Below are 19,767 nucleotides of genomic sequence, written 5' to 3'. Positions count from 1 at the left end.
TTTCCCGTTTATTTGTAGATAAGTTGTTTGCATTTATATTAGGAAGGACGACTTTTTATTGGCATGACTCCATCATCATTGACTTTGAGTGGATCATTGGATTTGTTGGCATACTAACCTTCTTTAGTTATGAATTAGTCATCATTAGCTATGAGCTAACTAATGCCCATCCATATTCTTCATAGTTTCCTTCAGTGTATTTCACTATTGGGTGCCATCTCTTTTCACATGAATTGATTGAAATAGTCATAACTGTCTCGTCGTTGCTTCTTGTGATGCTACTATCACTCTTGCTTGTCATTTTGCTGCAACTAGATGATGCTCAATCTCAAGGATCTATTGCACTCATCATAGCTTTCCAATGTCTTATGAAGTGCTTTGCTCATTTAATATACATGGGTGATCTTCATTTGTTAAAGGCTCCGCCACATTCGTCATGCACTACTTCATCATTTGAACGGAGAATCATTATGCAAATGGTGAATCATCTACATTCTCTGTAGTAAAGTAGGTTTACCTCCAATTCTCTTACATGGGTCAGAGCTAGTCAATATTTAAACATATGAATTCTCTATCTTCAAATGACTTGCTCACAACTGATCTCGGGATTATTGCTTTTTTAATTAAATTCACGAATTATGAACTTCTTATTTTTTATTTGAACCATATCATTGCTTTAACTCATGCCAGTATAGAGTTAAATGGTTCAAGCTCCTTATGCAAATTCAATTTAAGTCTGAGCCCAATCAAGTTCTAATTCTGTTCTTTGTAGCTCAGTCTTGGATCAAGTCCAAGCTTTTGTTGTCTTTCAAGTTTTATATTCACTTAGATTTGAATTTATTAGAAATCAATTGAATACAAGTCCATAAGTTTCAATTGATCTTTGAGTCAATCCAGTCCATTGTTCAACTCATTCGAGTTCAAGTCCGAGTTAAAAATGACGCCAATCAAGTCACTTGCAAGTTTATTTGAGTTCAAATGATCCGGTAAAATACGTGGGTCTTAAGGTCACAGTTCAAGTGTAGTATTGAGCATTCACTCGAAATTTCGGCAGCTCCCGGCGTCTCCCCGTTTAGGGGAAAACTAAGGGTCTTCCCACCCGCTAAGAAAAGCGTGCAGTGTATTTTTTAAAAATATTTTTGCAAGAAAAGCATTTTTGAAAGTATTTTGCAATAAAAACAGTTATTTCCCGCAAGCGGGTACTTATGGGTATCCAGCCTCGTCGTCGTATCGCACCAGGTTCCCATCTCACCTACGCTAAGAAAAGCGCTATAGGCGGGGAAATCTCGTGGCGATACCGAACATTCTTCGAAAGAAGAGATTCAGGTGAATTACCCGCTTCGTCGCAAGCTCGGGACGCACTCCCTCCCACCACGCAAGAAAAGCGTGCATAGGTGTCGTTTGTCTCGACAATGCGTTGAAACGAGTTCTCGGAGTTTAGGTTTAGGAGGGATTATACCTGCCGGGGTCGAGCGGCGTAGTTCGAGGATCGAGGCAAGATAGATAACTATAATTATTCTCTAATTATAATTAATTATAAATAAATTTAATTCTAATTATAATTAATTAGTAATAATTAATTATAATTTAAATTATTTATTATAAATTATACTCATAATTATTTAATGATTATAATTAATAATTTGATTAATATTAATTGATTAATTAAGAATTAATATATTAATTAACTAATAATAAAAATCCCTCTCATCTCACTCTGATTCGGCTAGCTTACAGGATTTGGCCGAGTAGGTTCGTGAAGGGAGAAAGTTACCTTAAGAGCAAGTGAGCTCTTGCTCTTGCTCCCGATCCAAATGTTATAACTTCCGATCTAGCAGGAAGGATCGGACAGGAGGGGAGATTCGGGCTGGAGATGGGAGCCGGATCGGGATCGGGACGTCGAGAGGAGCTCGGCGGGTTCGGTCAGATAGGTTTGGCTCTCACTCTCTCTCTCTCTCTCTCTCTCTCGGCTTCTCTCTTTCTCTCTCTGGATCGGAGGAGGCTGAGGCGTCGAAGCTTGTGGAGTTCGGCCGGCTTTGGAGTTCGGCAGAGGGAGGAGTTTGGCCGGCTTTGGAGTTCGGCAATGGAGAAGGTAATGGGTTGAGGTAGTGGCTACTGGGGTTCCGACAGAGGGGCGACTGGGTTCGTGAGGTAACAACGATGGGAGCTCGATCGTGTGGGAGAGGAACGAGAGAGGAGTCGTGTGTGTGGAAGAAGATCGGGAGAGGAGAAGTCGAGCGTGTGTGAGGGAGGATCGGACGAGAGAAGAGGAGCAGAGAGTCCGGCTTCATTTTATAGCCGCGAATGGGAGGCAATCGAAGCCGTCGTCGCAGGATTCGCGGAGAAGCGACGCGAACGGCGCTGAACAGGTATGAAGTTACGGGATTTCCGTTTGATTTCGGCGTGATTTCTGCAGGATTTGCGGCAGAATTTGTGGATCCGTCGAGCATAAGGTTTGTATGCCGGCTCTCTTCCCTCTTCCCTTTTTTGTTCTTTGGATAACACATTGAGGTTAACAACTGACTTGACCCATCATATCGATGATGAAGAAGACTTATTCTACGAAGAAAATCCTGTTGATCTGCAAGTCGTTAGACGTGCGTTGTCCCAACCCAAACCCAACAACGATTGGCGAAGGACTTCAATTTTCCACACCTTTACTAAGATAGGAGATAAGAATTGCAAAGTTATTATTGATAGTTGAAGTTTTATCAATGCAATTTCTTTAACGATGGTATCCAAACATAACTTAAAGATGACACCTCACCCTAGTTTGTATAAGGTCGCTTGGATTAACTCGACTACCATAGAAATTAAGGATAGGAGCCTTATTCCATAGAGTTTGTTGGATATCAAGAAAAGATTTGGTGCGATGTGTTGACTATGAATATGGGTTAGATTATCCTCGGTTGCCCGTGGTTATTCAACAACGATGTCCATATTTATGGGAGAACAAACACCTGCGTGTTTGAGCATAACGGCAAGAAGATTAAGCTTATACCCTCCCAACCAAAACCCCATAAGATGGAAGTCAAACCCACTCCTAACAAGTCAAACAAAGGATTACACCTTTTGACTGCGAAGGAAGTAGAGGTTAAGTTTAACCAAGGAGCCCCCATGTATGCTCTAGTGGCCCGTGAAACAACTGAGGACCTAGGAGAGCCCATCCTGGAAGAGGTCCAACCACTCCTCGAAACCTTTGCCGATGTTTTCCCCGAGGATCTCCCAAACCAGTTACCTCCCCTGCGAGACATTCAACATGCTATAGACCTTGTACCCGGAGCCTCACTGCCCAACCTTCCCCACTACCGTATGAACCCGGGGGAGCACGCCAAATTAAAAGAGCAAGTTGATGATTTGCTTCAAAGGGGATTCATCAAGGAAAGCTTAAGCCCATGTGCCCTCCCCGCATTTCTAACTCCCAAAAAAGATGGCCCTTGGAGGATGTGTGTTGACAACCACGCTATCAACAAGATTACTATGAAATATCGTTTCCCTATTCCCCACTTGGATGATATGTTAGATATGATGACGGGAGCAACCCTTTTCTTGAAGATAGATCTAAAGAGTGGGTATCATCAGATTAGGATCAGACCTATGGACAAATGGAAGACGACATTTAAGACTAAAGATGGACTGTATGAATGGATGGTTACGCCGTTTGGTCTCAGCAATGCCTCTAGCACTTTTATGAGAGTTATGACTCAAATCCTTCGCCCATTTCTTGGAAAGTTCGTCGTGGTCTACTTTGACGATATCCTAATCTATAGTAATTCGGTGGATCAACATCTAAACCATTTAAGCCAAGTCTGTGATGTTTTGAGGAAAGAACAACTCTATGCCAATCCCAAGAAATGTATGTTCCTCACAACTAGCGTCAGCCTTCTAGGGTTTATAATATCATCGCAAGGAATTTCAGCCGACCCCGAAAAGGTACGAGCAATCAACGAGTGGATAGAACCTAAGACTATCAGAGATGTTCGGAGTTTCCATGGATTGGTCACATTCTATAGGAGGTTTATTATGAATTTTAGCATGATAGTGACAACCATAACCGACTGCCTCAAGAAAGGAGATTTTCAATGGACTGTGTATGCCTCTAAGGCTTTCGAGGAGATAAAGAGGAGAATGGTAGAAGCTCCAGTTATGCGTCTACCCGATTTTTCAAAAGTTTTTGAAGTAACTTGCGACGCATCTGAGATCTGTATAGGAGTTTTATCACAAGAGGGACATCCCATCGCGTATTTTAGTGAGAAGTTGAATGACATCCGACAACGGTACTCTATCTATGATAAGGAGTTATATGCTATTATTCAATCCCTTAGGTATTGGAGACACTACTTATTGCCCCAAGAGTTTTTCATCTTCTCTGACCACGAAGCCCTGCGTTACATAAATTCACAAAAGAAACTCAATGCACGACATGGTCGCTGGGTTGAATTTCTTCAAAAATACACCTACACCATCTGTCACAATGCCGGAATTGAAAGTTTATAAATTGAACAAAGTAGCACCAATTATAAATTTATTGCTGATAAGAAAAGAAGGTTTAAGGAATTCAAAGTTGGAGACTTTGTGATGGTACGGATCCGCCCAGAGCATTTTTCTCCTGGCTCCATAAAGAAGTTGCATGCAAGAAGCGCCAGACATTTTAAGATAATTTCAAAGGTTAACAGTAATGCTTATGTGCTGGACCTCCCAAGAGGTTTTAACATAAATCCTACCTTTAATATAGAGGATCTAGTAGCCTTCGAGGGTCCTGAATTTAACCCTAAGAATCCACTCTATAATGAGCCTCGTGTGACCCTGCATGGTGAGATCCCTAGCTTTCCTCCACTTCCCAATTTGCCTCATTTACCCAAATGCGGAGAAGATCGAAACAATCCTAGATGATGAGATTATTTCCACAAAGGAAGGAGGGCGCCGAAGGTACCTAGTTCATTGGAAAGGAACATCGAAAATAAAAGACACATGGATTGATCGAGAGGAGCTACAGAGTTTGGACCCGGATCTCCTAGAGCTGTACGAAAGCTCTACAGACACTTACTCGACAGGGTCGAGGTTTCTCCCACTTGGAGAGAATGATGAGGACATTGACAGATGTTTTCGACGAGTATATCAGCGCAGGAGGCGCAGATCGATGGACACGATCCACAACATTTATTTTGATGCTTAGTTTTATTTTGATGTTATGTATTAATTGCTATTGCCGATTGTACCATTTCTTTTAGTTGTCTTGAGTTGTAGCCCATTGTACTTTTTGTTTCCTTAGGCCTATATATTATGACCTCCTCTATTGTATCGGATGATGAATTACTTTGAATGAAATTTTATGTTCTTGTTTGATCTCTTAGTGAGTTCATGAGAGGAGAAGCCCAAGGAGGGTGAGAGTAAGACCCGTCAACCATCGGTTGATTCCAAGGTTCGTGGCCCCTTTTTCTTCTTCTTTCCCTACACACCCAAATCCTCTCCAAGCCAAGCACCTGCCGGCCTCACCTAATCCCAAATCCCGCAACCCGTTTCCCCCTCAACCCGAGCTCCTTGCATCATCACGTCGGCCACCTAGGGGATCCAACCTGCCGGCCCAACCTCTAGCCGCCGGCCTCCCCTCCTGCACCACGCTTTCCCCACCCTCAACCGCCAGCCCCTCCCCTCTCCCCAATTGTTTTCAAATTTTGAATTCAATTTGATTGAATTCCAAAATTTTCAAATTTGACAAAAGCCAAATTAGGAAAGTTTCAAATGACATTCAATTTAAATTTAAATTGAATCGGATTTGAAATCGTCATCCCTAGTTAAGACAAATTAGGAAACCCTTAACTCCCTTCCCCAAACCCCTCTCCCTCTCTTAATGCCGCCGTCCCTAGGGGGAATCCCGATTGATTTCCCCTCTTAATTTCCCCCCATCCCCACTTGGAATTTGAAATTCAAATTCAAAAATTTTTCCTCCGATTCTCCTTAAACTGAAATAAATTTCAGTTTTCCCCTAATTTCTTCAACCCCAACTAGACCTAGCCGCCTCCCCCTCCTTCTCTTCCCTAGTCCCCCCGAAATCTCCACCGTACCCTCCTCTTGGCCGCCTCTCCTAGGTAGCCACTCCTCCACCCCTACTTTCCACTACACACAAAGTCTTCTCAAGATCATGAATGACGGATCTGGTCATTGATCACAGCTTTGCTTACAATGCCCAAGGCGAGATCGACATCCTACTCTCTCCCTTCTACGAGCCGGATTGGGAGTACGATGGCATAGTGGAACGCTACGTCAATCACATTGTTTATTGTCTCGACGAAACCATCGAGCTTCAACGACCAAAAACCCTGTGGGTCCTCATCGGATGATCCTTGCCTCCACCTCTAGTTACCTTCCCAACAACCAAGCTCCTCGGCTCTTCCTTCCTAGTGGTCATCTCACTTCTGGTGTGGAAGATCTTCCTCCGCTAAGCCTAGAACCGTAGAGAGAGTGTAAATCCTCAAGCTGAACATCTCAATATTAAATTTTGGGTTTGTGTGATAAGCTATTACGTTACGTTCACCTTTGTATTTGATTGAGAGTGTTTTGGTCAATCTTCATGTATTTCTTTGCCTAAGCAAGTGGAAGACTGCTAATTTTAAACAACCTACTTTGATTTGATGCATAACTTTATGATGGTTAACTTTTATAAAATTATCTTGTTAATCTCTTGTAACTCCATGCATGTATCACATCAAAATTACTTGGATTTTTATTAAAATAAACTAAATTAATAATTGAGTTTTGGACAATAGGTGAAGCCATCTATGATTTAGATTTCATCAAAATGTATTATATTGGAAATTGTTTTAGTTTAATCCGTTGATTTGGATAATCGCTATAATCAGATCCAAAAATTGCTGCATATTCTCTTGAAACTATTAAAAAAAATAATTTTCTGGGGCATAAATTAACCACACTTCTCAATAAATTAAATGCAGCGAATCAAATGTAAAACAAGGATCACAAAGATTAAATAACCAAAATACAGATATATCTTCCATAAGTTGTGATATTTTAATTATGATGAATTTTTTTGTCTTCTCTCGAATCCAATCAAACCTCTAGATTAAGCAATTAATGGTCAGCCATTTGAGACTACAATTTGAATGGAATGTGAATTGATTAACCAAAAACAAAATCTAATATTCAACATTTGATTTCGTTAAATTCTTAGAAAAGCATTTAAAAAATCACATAACATGTTATAGATTTAATCCCTAAACTTTAACTCTTTAAGCAATTGCAACAAGTGCACGAATTATACCCTTGAATGCCTCATTAAACTCATCGCTAGCCAGAAGCTGAAACTGATGTTTAAATCAATTCTCACAACGCCTTAACATAAAATCAAGCAAATGAAACCAATTGGCATAAAATCAAAATGCAGCTCGTACAAAATAATGTGATCGTATGATTCTAGGATTTCAATCAACTTCATAAAGTTGCTTTTCATATTAATCTTCACTAAAATTTTCTGCTAATCAGTCAGGGTCATTACGACTTGAAAGTGCATTCAGAAAAATTAATAATATCAAAAACAGTAGTGATAATTAGCAATAGCATTTACAAGCATAATAGGTATCCTAAAGCCTACATGCGAACCATACATGTTATATTTATATATGAGTGGTGCACCCCAAAACTCTATTTCCCATAACGACTAACCATTTAACCATGAACATGTATAAAATTCTTTTAGATCACCGAATATGCTCTTGAGTCCATCAGTACACTAGATTGCTTCTTCCATTTGCCTCTCCAATGGAAAATTTTGGCAGGCTTTGGAATGAACATCAGTAGCAACCTTGCCACTCATCAAAATGCTCTTATGACGACTCTTTGACATCCAAGTACTTGAACTCCTAGGCAATGCTGGAACACCAACAACAACGTCGCCACTGCTATCAAAATGTTCCCATGATGACTATTTGTCATCAAAGTAATTCTTTAAGATAGGAATCTTCATTAATAGTTTCAAGGAGCTACATTCCATCATACCCAAGTTTAGATCCCTATCAAGAGTGTGCTCCTCAGCATCCCTTGTGAGCATCTCATTCTCTTCTCCACAAAATGCATTACCTTTGCCATCCTCTCAGAGGATCTCATTGCTAAAGTAACTTTCAAGTTAAGAGATGCGGATGATGCTTTCCCACACACTTAAAACATCTCCAAAGGCAAATTATTTTTGTCATGCGCCACAATTATGAAAGAAGAGCCTTCTCCTTGGACTCTCTTTTTCCCATAAGAGAAGTTGACAATTTTTTTATCTTCAATAACCATGAAAATGTTAGTGAGATGACTATCCACCGGTGAAGATGATATAGCAATCACCTCCTCATGTTTCCTTTTTTTTCTCTTGCTTCAAGAGTTAGGTTAATAGTTGGACTTACCATAAGTGCACATTGTGAGCCCTTATTTTGTCAGAAGAATATAGTTAACAATGATGATAAGAGAAGAATAAGAAAGTTTGAAAGCATCGTATTTGTTTTATACCAACTTCCTAACAAGGTGGAATTTATGTGGCCTACAAATCCACATTTTTTTTATACTTGTTCAACACTGTACATGTTGCAGAATCATTCTGATAGCTTATTTGGTAGCAAGATGAGCCTTGGATGCAGGTTTAGTTTCATGGGGGCCAATTGATAACAGGGGCCACAACCCAAAAACGTCAGTTACGAGTACTCAAATGACTTGATCACACCATTGCTCAACTCAGTTATAAACCAACTCGATACCTTGAGAGCTTCAAATAGTTGCATGAGGATTGATTTGATAGCCCAAAATGTCTGTCAGAAACACTCTCCATGTGACAATAATTTCACACACGAGTTTGAGAAGGTTATAACCACGTGTCATTTAGGAGGAATTCAAAATTTGTTACCGAGAGTATTTAATTTCAGGGGAATATTCGAAGATTTGGTCCTCCTTTCTGAAGGATATGGTTTCAATCATAGCTTTATAAATTGCTTGTGGTCGTTGTGGAGGATCCCTTGTTTGAATAAAGAAATAAGAGATCTCCACACCTAGTGGAGAGACTGAATTTGAATGTTCCAATCCTATGTCAACACATGGCATTGTGACATTGCATCTGGTTTGTGTGCGAGAATTCAATTATGTATATTTTGTTTGTATTAGTCTGTTAAATTAGCAATTTTGTATCACTCCTTTTGTGATTTATTCATTTAATTATATTAATTAATTCTTTAGTTTTATTGTCATGTTCACTGGGGATCGTCTCTCTTTATTACTTGTATTTCATTATTCCATAGCAGTTTAAAATTATCTGTCTTCGGGTCTATAAATAATTAAACAAGTTGTAAATCATGACCGTTAATTTATCCTAAAACTACCTTCCTAGTGCAGTCTATTGATGCATCCAAGGAGCATAACTGTATACCAGATGAGCACTATGTTCAGACATTGTTAGCAGTAAGTTTTTATAGGATTACGCAATTCAACTTATTTCATGCGACATTATTTAGAGTTTATTTAGATGTTTGTTTGGTACAATGTCATAATATGAGGATAAAATTTTGATACTATAAATATTGTGATAATTGTATAGTGCAAGTGCCAACATCCCACTACTATTCTATTTTGAATGGCTAGGAATGAAACCCATCTGATTTTAATTAGATCTATTCCAATTATTTAAAATTTAAAATGAAATTAATGTTTATGGTGAAGGTAATTTTAATACATAATAATTGTTGGAATACTTTTGGCTCATTATAAAAAGGGGAGAGTTTATATAAATGTGCAAGCATACATGGAGAGAGAGAGAGAGCAGAAGCTACCTAGCCTACTTATAAGGAGGTTGAGCAGTATCCAGTTAAACATAATTTTCCTTGCTTTAACAGGCTTTATGATGGACCATCACAGTCGTTGATTCTTCTTCATATAGATCATCGTCATGTGTCCATTTTGTTTTTAAACGTATTTTAATTGGCTTTCATATTTTAAATGTATAATACGGAAACATTATATCTCAACTTATTATTAATAAGTATTTTTAGTAACTATTATGGGCCTTTTTGGTGCCTTAAGACTATATGGAGCAATTCAAGACTACTGGGTCTTCTCTGCATCATTTTGTGTCGTAGCAAAGATTTATTGAAGATTCAAGAAGGGAATTAAAATAAAGTTGTTTTCTGTGCAGAACCCCTCTATCATCACATGATATTTATATTCTCTCCATAGCCAAACATACGCTTGAAGCTTTAGGCAAGTATTAATGAGAATTTGCAAGAGAGAGATTATCATGACCCGACCCAACATAACCCATATATCCTAATAAATTGTATTAGGTTATTTCCCAAGATATTTTATTGGAGAGAATTTTTATTTATCCTTTAATTCATAACAGAGCCACTAAAAATTATCAATATATAAAAAGAAGACATCATCCAGAACATATATACATTCAAATATATTCATATCAAAATATTTTGTACAATAATAACAATTTATCATCTTCATCAAAATATATTTGCTCATGATTACAAAAGAAATCATTTATCTCATAACAAAAAATACCATTGTAACCCTTTGGATCTAGACTGTGGGCGCTTTACCCTTTCCTAATGTTGATGTGGGCTCCGAAAATTCGGCCCCGGCCTCCGCCCACATTGCTTTTCTTTTTCGGGGGAGTTTTAACAGAATTAAGTTCCGAGGTAAATTTTGAAAGGCAGATGGTATGTAGATAAGGCAGTACCCAGAGATTTCGCCCTCAATTTGCGAGGACTTTATGATATGAGTTCTGGTTTCATATAGGCGCAAGCCCCTATAGTTAATTACCCCTCTCGATAATGAGAGAGAACTTTCGATTAAGGCTAGTCGTCGATCAGATACGTAGAGAATACGTGTTATCTGGCATATAGTAACAACACGGGCTTAAGAGTTTAAATGGTTGATATTTAAAATTGAAATTTCACCATCTTGCTCTTAAAGCAAATGGTGGGGGAATGGATGATAGACCGATCAAGATCCCATGGTTCCATCATCCCGGGTCATCGTGATCCCTGGTCTACTTAGTCAGAGGAGGTAGTCGACTCAACCTGACAGAAGTATCCTTATCGGCAGCCATGGGTTGCTTTGTCCAAGGGGATTTTGTAGACCTAGGGTGAATGTTTGTCTAAAAGGACAAATTTGAATCCACCATAGCTAACAGAGGGCTTTGTGCCCTATCGATTATATATTATTTATTCATATCTCAAGGATTTGATGCCATTAAGGAACTTATTGGCTCTGGCTATAACCAGTATTTTGTGGTGCCATTTGGCCGCAAAATCACTCGGTTCAAAGGGCCCTGAGTCATAACTATTTATCCTGCGGTACGATTTGGTGCAAAACTGCTGGTTAGAGGACACATACCACATCCTTACTGGCAGGAGATTGTTTGAGAATATATCTTAATTATATTTTCGACTAGGCATTAACTCTATATGAGTTGAAGTAAATTTTAATTTGTCCACCTCGACAAACTGTTGTGAAGGATGAATGAATTTTTCTTTAAGTGTTTTGATGAATTATTTTAATTTTAAATATTTTGGGTTTGGATGATTTTTGGAAAATTTGGATTTTGGGTGGAGCTTGTAAGGCATTTGAAAGTATTTGTGAACCCCTCCAGTTGTGATCTTCGTTCAACACGGCCATCATCGGGGTGTTTGGGGTCATTTTTATTTATATTTAATCTTGTCAACTCTGTCTAACTATCGACAGGGGATCAGGTTTGTGGGTTTTATGGTTTTGTTGATGATTTTTTTTTGTTATAGACTCTGTTTAAAATTGCGCAATAAGAGGCGCGCCTCTGCGTAATTCTGTCCAAAAGCGCCTCGAGCGCACGCAATTTGGGCACTGGTTGAGGCTTACACCTCGCCCTGTGTGAGGCGCGCCTCAATTGCGCAATTATGGGTGAGGCGTACGTTCGTAGCGCCGATGCTCCATAAAGTTATCGTGTCCTGAGCTGGCTCTGTCTACTTGAAATGAGCCTTTTTTTCCCCTTATACCTGAGAGTGTCACAGGGCTAGATTTCACGATTTATCACGCTCTGTAGAAGCCCCCAGGTCGCGAAACCGAGAACCCTAGCGGTCCTACGCTCAGCCGCTCTCCCGACGCCGCCTCCTCGAGATCTTGAAGTGTCCGTCCGCTTGTATGAGAAAGTCCACCTCGTTTGTTAAGGTTATTCTTTTTTAGTTCTTTTGGTTAGACTTTTCAAAGTGAAAGAAATTCTAGGGTTTTTGATTTTTTGCTTATATAATCTGTGTGTTATGAGATCCATATTATTGAATAGAGATACAGGGAAGGCGAGAGTAGGGTCTGCGTTTCATTGCGAGGACGCTTCTTGGAAATACTACGCTGTATTTATACACAGAGGAAGGGAAGATATACTATTATAGAGGTAGCAATGACCGCATATATATCATTCCTCATTCTAATGAAAAGACATCACATCACACAACATAATTCAAAATCTAAACCCTAGAATTTCTTTCAATAGATCTACACCACTAATACCGTAAAATCGTTTGTAGGACTTCTCCTACAAGGCGGACGACACTTCAAGATGCGTAACCGGGGAGGCGGATCGGGGAGAGGCGGACGAGAAGGGAGGCCGACCATGTCGCCGCGCGAGGTCTAACGAGTTTCGACCACGACCTGGGGACTTCGACGAGCGCGCAGATAAATCGCGAATAGCACCTAGCATCGAATAAGTATAACACACACGCACAGAACAGGGGCCACCCCCTCATTTAAGATTTTACGGTACCGAGCTAAATACTCTGGGGGGGGGGGATGCCACACCATTTGGATGCAGGCGTAAGCTACCCATAACTTGCGCAATTGAGGCGAGATACACACAGGGCGAGGTGTAATGCTCAACAGTGCCCAATGCGTGCGCTCGAGGCGCTTATGGACAGAATTACGCAGAGTGCGCGCCTCTTTATTTGCGCCCCAGTTGTTAAACAAGTCTATAAATATCCAAAACAAAAACAAAACCCAACCTGATCCACTGTCGATAGTATAGTCACGAGTTGACAAGATTAATATAATAAAAATGGACCCCAAACGCCCCGATCGATGGCTCGTGTTGAACCGAAGATCACAACGTGGTAGAGGGGTTCAAAATACTTTCTCAAAATGCCTTAACAAGCTCCACCCCAAATCCAAATTTCCAAAAATCTACCAAAGTGCAAATATTTAAAATTAAATAATCTCATCAAAACAGTACGGTAAAGAAAAATTCATTCTATTCCTTCACAAGTGGCGTGACGTCCTGATACTGAATATGGCCCTGCCTTCGCAACAATTTTGTCTCGAGGTGGACGCCAGCACTAGGACACTTATACGAGAAGCAGATGTAGGAACAGGTCACACCTATGTTATATATATGATATGCACAATGATTAATGGTTTATCTCAAGAAGAGCTCGAGGTACCGACTGGGACTATATTTGACAGCTAAGAGAGGACATGAGTGCGAGGCACAGATAGAGTTTAAGACGAGAGGGTGCCTCTGTCTGCGAGAAGCGTTGAAGTGGTGTTTGAGCGTGCAAAAATCGCGTGCCCTACAAAATACTGGTTATACTTCCAAGCCAATAAGTTCCTTAATGGCATCTAAATCTCTTGAGATATGAATAAATAATATATAATCGATAGGTGGCACAAAGCCCTTGTTTAGCTATGGTGGATTAAAATTTGTCCTTTAGAAAACATCTTAACCCTAGGTCTACAAAAATCCCCTGTGGACAAAGCAACACATTGGGCCGATAAGTGATATCTCGTCAGGTTGAGTCGACTACCTCTCTGAAAAGTAGACAGAGGATCACGAGTGACCCTGGAATGTGAAATCGCATTGGGAATATCTTGATTCGGTCTCTCATCATTCCCCCACCTTATCTGTCTTTAAGAGCAAGATGGTGAAATATCAATTTTAAATATCACCCATTTAAACTCTTAAGCCCGTGTTGTTATTATATGCCAGATAACACGTATTTCTCTACGTATCTGATCGAGCGACTAGCCTTAATCGAAAGTTCTCCATCATTATCGAGAGGGGTAATTAATCTAAGGGGCTTGCGCCTATATGAAACCAGAACTCATATCATAAAGTCCTGCAAATTGAGGGCAGAAATCTCTGGGTATCGCCCTTATCTACATACCATCGTGCCTTTCAAAATTTACTCCGGAACTTAATTCTTTAAAACTCCACTTCGCCAAAAAAAGAAAAGCAATGTGGGGGAGCGCCGGGGCCGAATTTTCGGAGCCCACATCAACATTGAGGAGGGTAAGCGCGCACAGTCTAGATCCAAAAGGGTTACAATGGTATTTTTTGTGTATATGGATAAATGATTTCTTTTGTAATCATGAGCAAATATATTTTTGACGATAGATGATAATTGTTATTATTGTACAAAATATTTGATATGGAATATATTTGAATGTATTATTGTTCTGGATGTAAGTCTTCTTTTTTCTTTATAATATTGATAATTATTAGGTGCTCTGTTAAAAATTCTTAAAGGCTCAAAAAAATATGTTAAATAATTCTTGGGAAAATAACTAATACAATTTATTAGGATATATGGGTTTGTTGGGTCGAGGTCATGAAATCTCTCTCTTGCAAATTTCTCATTAATACGCGCCTAAAGCTTCAAGCGTATGTTTTGGCTATGGAGAGAAATAATATCATGTGATGATAGAGGGGTTCTGCAACAGAAAAACAACTTTATTTTTAATTCCCTTCTTGAATCTTTCATGAATCTTTGCTACGACACAAAATGATGCAGAGAAGACCAGTAGTCTTGAATTGCTCCATAATAGTCTTAGGGAACCAAAAAGGCCATAAGTTACTAAAAATATTATTAATTTAAATAAAAGTTGAGATATAATGTTTCGTATAATACATTTAAAATGATGAAGGCCATATAAAATACGTTTAAAACAAATGGACACATGACGATGATCTATATGAAGAAGAATCACGACATGTGATGGTCCATCATAAAGCCTGTTAAAGAATGGAAAATATGTTTAACTGGATACTGCTCAACCTCCTTATAAGTAGGCGTAGGTAGCTTCTGCGCTCTCTCTCTCTCCATGTAGCTTGCACATTTATATAAACTCTCCCCTTTTTATAATGAGCCAAAAGTATTTCCAAAATTTATTATGTATTAAAATTACCTTCACCATAAACATTAAATTTCATTTAAATTTTAAATAATGGAATAATCTAATTAAAATCAGATGGGTTTCATTCCTAGCCATTCAAATAGAATAGTAGTGGGAATGTTGGCACTTGCACTATACAAATTATCACAATATTTATAGTATCAAAATTTTATCCTCATATTATGACATTGTACCAAACAAACATCTAATAAACTCTAATAATTGTCGCATGAAATAAGTTGAAATTGCGTAATCCTATAAAACTTACTGCTACAATGTCTGACATAGTGCTCATTGCTTATGTATACAGTTATGCTCTTGGATGCATCAATAGACTGCACTAGGAAGGTAGGTTTTAGGATAAATTAACGGTCATAGGATACAACTTGTTTAATTATTAAGACCGAAAGACAGATAATTTTAAACTGCTAGGAATAATGAAATAACAAGTAATAAAGAGGACGATCCCCAGTGAACTGACAATAAACTAAAGAATTAATTAATATAATTAAATGAATAAATTCACAAAAGGAGTGATCAAAATTGCTAATTTAACAACAGACTAAATACAAACAAAATAATAATGAATTTCATCGCACACAAACCAGATGCGAATGTCACAATGCCATTGTTGATGACATAGGATTGGAACATTCTCAAATTCAGTTCTCATCCACTAGTAGTGTGATATCTCTTATTCATCATTTAATCAAACAAAGCGGATCCTCCACACGACCCAATGCGCTACATATGGTATAAAGCATGATTGAGATACATATCCGTCACAGATAGGAGGACCCAAATCTTCGATATCCCCTGTGAAATTAACATAGCTCTCGGTATAACAATTTGAATTCCTCCTAAATGACTACGTGGTTATACCTTCTCGAAACCGTTGTGTGTAAATTATTCAGCATGAGAGAGATGTTTCTGACAGATCAATTTGTTGGCTATCAAATTCAATCCTCAGCAACTATTGAAGCTCTTCAAGGTATCGAGTTGGTTTATAACTGAGTTGAGCAATGGTGCTGATCAAGTCATTTGTAGTGACTCGTACTGAGTTTTTGGCTGTTGTCGGCCCCTGTTATTCACAAATTTGGCCCCCATGTAATACGTAAACATGATCAAGGCTCATCTATTGCTACCGTAAAATAAGCTAATCAGAATTGATTCTGCAAAACATGTACTTTTATTGAACAAGTATAAAAAAATGTGGCATTTGTACGGCCACATAAATTTCACCTTTGTTAGAGTTGGTATAAAAAACAAATACGTATTGCTTTCAAAACTTGTCTTTTCTTTCTCTATCATCATTGTTAACTATATATTCTTCTGGACAAAACAAGGGCCTCCAATGTGCACTTATGTAACGTCAAATCAAACTATAATCCTAACTTCTTGAAGCAAGAAAGAAAAGAAACTGAGACCGGTGATTGCGTATATCTATACTTCTAAACCGGTGGATAGTCATCTCACTAACATTTTCATTTATTGAAGGATTTAAAAAAATTGTCAACTTCTCTTATGAAAAAGAGAGTCCAAGGAGAAGGCTCTTTCTACTTCATATATTGTGTAGGCATGACAAAACATCAAATTTTGTCCTTTGGAGATGTTTTAAGGTGTGGGAAAGCATCATCGCGCATCTCTAACAATTGAAAGTTACTTTAGCAATGAGATCTCTCTGCGAGGGATGGCAAAGGTTAATTGCATTTTTTTGTGAGAAGAGAATGAGCATGCTCAACAAGGATCTGAGGAGCACACTCTTGATAGGGATCTAAAACTTGCGTTTATGGAATGTTAGCTTACCTTGAAAACTATTAATGAAGATTCCATCTAAAAGAATTACTTTGATGACACAATAGTCATCACTGTAGACATTTTGAATAGCAGTGGCGATGACGTTGTTGTTGTGTTTCCAGCATTGCTACGGAGTTCAAGTGACTGGTGATGTCAAAGTGCAGCTCATAAGAGCATTTTGAATGAGTGGTACAAGGTTGCTATATTCATCTCCAAAGCTGCAAAATTTCCATTGGAGAGGGCAATGGAAGAAGCAATCTAGTGATGTACATGTGGACACCCAAGCGCTGATATTCGTGATCTAAAATAATCATACATGTTTCATCAAGTTAATGGTTAGTCGTATATGGGAATTAGAGTGCTTTTTTGGGTCACCACCTTCATATATAGAGATATAATAACAATTATGGTTCGTGTAGCTTTAGGATACCTATTATGTTTGTAAATAGACTATTTGCTAATTATCATACTTTTGTTGATATGTATTAATTTTCTGAATGCACTTTCAAGTCGTATGACCACTAGATTGATTAGCAAAAAATTTTATGTGAAGATAATATAGAAAAGCAACTTTATGAAGTTGATGAATCTAGAATCAACGTCACATTATTATTAACGAGCTGGCATTTTGATTGTATATGCCAATTGGTTTCATATGTGCTTGATTTATATGTATAGGCGCGCTTCGTGAATTGATTAAAATCATCAGTTTGCAGCTTCTGGCTAGCGCAGTGAGTTTTAATGAGCATCTCAAGGGTATAATTCGTTGCATGTTGTTGCAAATTTTCTTAAAGAGTTAAAGTATTAGGATTCACATAACATTACATGTATATGTGAGTTTTTATAAAGCTTTTCTAAAATTTGACCGAAATCAAATGTTAATATATAGTAATTGTTGTTTTTGGTTAATTCAATCTCATCTACTCCATTCAAATTGTAGTCTCAATATGTGACCATTATTGGCTTCAATCCAGAGTTTGATTGGAATTCGAGGAGAATGACAAAAAAATTCATTCATAATTAACATATCACACTTACGGAGATAATATCTGTATTTTGGTTATTTACAGTCTTTTGATCCTTGTTTTACATTTGATTCGCTGCACTTTAGATTTATGAGAAAGTGTGGTTAATTTAGCCCCAGAAATTATTTTTTGTTAATAGTTCTCTAAGAGAATATGCAGCAATTTTTGGATCTATTATAGCGATCTATCCAAATTCACGGGATTAAACTAAAAAACAATTTCCAATATAAATCATTTGAATGAAATCTAAATCATCAAAGAGCTTCACCTATTGTCTCAAAACTCAATTATTAATTTAGTTTTATTTAATAAAAATTCACAAGTTTAATTATTGATTGAATCAATGCAGGAGTTACAAGCAGAGTATAACAAGATATTTATTAAAAGTTACACATCATAAGTTATTGATCAAATAATAGTAGGTTGTTTAAGAATTAGCATGTCTTCCACTTGCTTAGGCAAGAAATACATGAAGAATTGACCAAACACTCTCATCATAACAAAGGTGGAATCGTAACGTAATGAGCTTTATCACACCAAACACAAAATTTACAGTATTGAGAATGTTCAGCTTTGACGGATTACACCTCCTCTACCGGTTCTAGCTTGCGTCGAGGAAGATCTTCCACACCAGAAGGAGATGGAGCCACTAGGAAGGAGAGCCGAAGGAGCCTTGTTGTTGGAGATAACGCGTATGCAGGTGAGGCAAGGATCATGAGCCCGATTGAGGAACCCTCTAAGGTTTTGGTCGTTGAAGCTCGCGATGGTTTTCCGTCGAGATACAATAAAAATGTGATTGACGCGTAGCGTTCCTACTTATGGCCATCGTATCCCAATCCGGCTCGTAAGAAGGAGAGAGAGTTAGTGATCGTCGATCCTCGCCTTGGGCAATTTGTAAGCAAAGCTGTGATCAATGACCAGATCCGTCATCTCAGATCTTGAGAAGCTTGTAGTGTGTGGAAAGTCAGGGGTGGAGGAGGTGGTCTACTGAGAGAGGCGGCCAAGAGGAGGGTTACTATGGAGATTCGTTGGGTGGGACTAAGGAAAGAGATAGCAGAGGGGCAGAGGCGGCTAGCCCTAAAGCAGATTGGTAGGTGTTAGAAGAAATTAGGGTCAGGAAAAAAAATCTGCGAATATTTATCTTCAAAGTGTTATTAGGAGAAGAATACCGGAGCGGAAAAAATTTTGAATTTGAATTCCAAATGCTCGACAAGTCCGAGGGTATTAGGATGAGGATGAGAGTATATAATAGAGCGCGGGAGAATATATATCAGAGTGGACTAGGGTAATCTTACCTCCCCTCAGGAGGATGAGACGAGACTGGCATTATGCATATATTAGAAAAAGGTAGGTAAGGCCTTTGGGGCACACGGAAGCTAAGGGGTTTCCTAATTTGTCGCTTAAAATCCTAGGGATAAAACAGAATTTATCTTCCATATCAAATCCGAGATCTCTATATTTACAATCCTACATTTTGAAGTTTCTATCATTCGACACTTCTATAGCTTTTTTCTTAGTATATTGTGTCTTTTGTCAATTTGGAAAATTCTTGGAATTCCAATCAAATTGATTCATTTGAAAAAGAGATTGGGGGGAGGGGAAGGGGCTGGCGGTTTGAGGGTGGGGAAAAGGGTGTGCATGGAGGGGAGGCCAGGCGGCTAAGAGGTTGGCCGGCAGGATTGGCACTCCCCTAAGGTGGCCGACGTGAGATGCACAGGAGCTCGGGTTGTAGGGGGAAAACGGTTGCGGGATTTGG

General features: G+C 38.6%; 1 protein-coding gene across 6 annotated transcripts in view; it reads left to right on the top strand.

Moving 5' to 3' along the window:
* LOC110112274 (glycosyltransferase BC10) overlaps positions 1–19,767 on the top strand; it is a 69,337-nt gene that overhangs the window by 36,892 nt on the left and 12,678 nt on the right. For all 6 annotated transcript variants that reach the window (XR_003701884.1, XM_020844436.2, XM_028698048.1 and 3 more), the window contains one exon: positions 9,382–9,447. Coding sequence is in view for 5 of the 6 variants with exons in the window: in XM_020844436.2 (XP_020700095.1) it covers positions 9,382–9,447 (66 nt within the window). In the remaining variant the exon portion in view is untranslated. The remainder of the gene's footprint in view (positions 1–9,381; positions 9,448–19,767) is intronic.

The sequence above is a fragment of the Dendrobium catenatum genome, unplaced genomic scaffold (assembly GCF_001605985.2).
Source record: "Dendrobium catenatum unplaced genomic scaffold, ASM160598v2 fragScaff_scaffold_1038, whole genome shotgun sequence".
NCBI lineage: Eukaryota > Viridiplantae > Streptophyta > Magnoliopsida > Asparagales > Orchidaceae > Dendrobium > Dendrobium catenatum.
The sequence above is the reverse complement of the archived record's forward strand: the minus strand, read 5'-3'. Positions and strand labels throughout refer to the sequence as shown.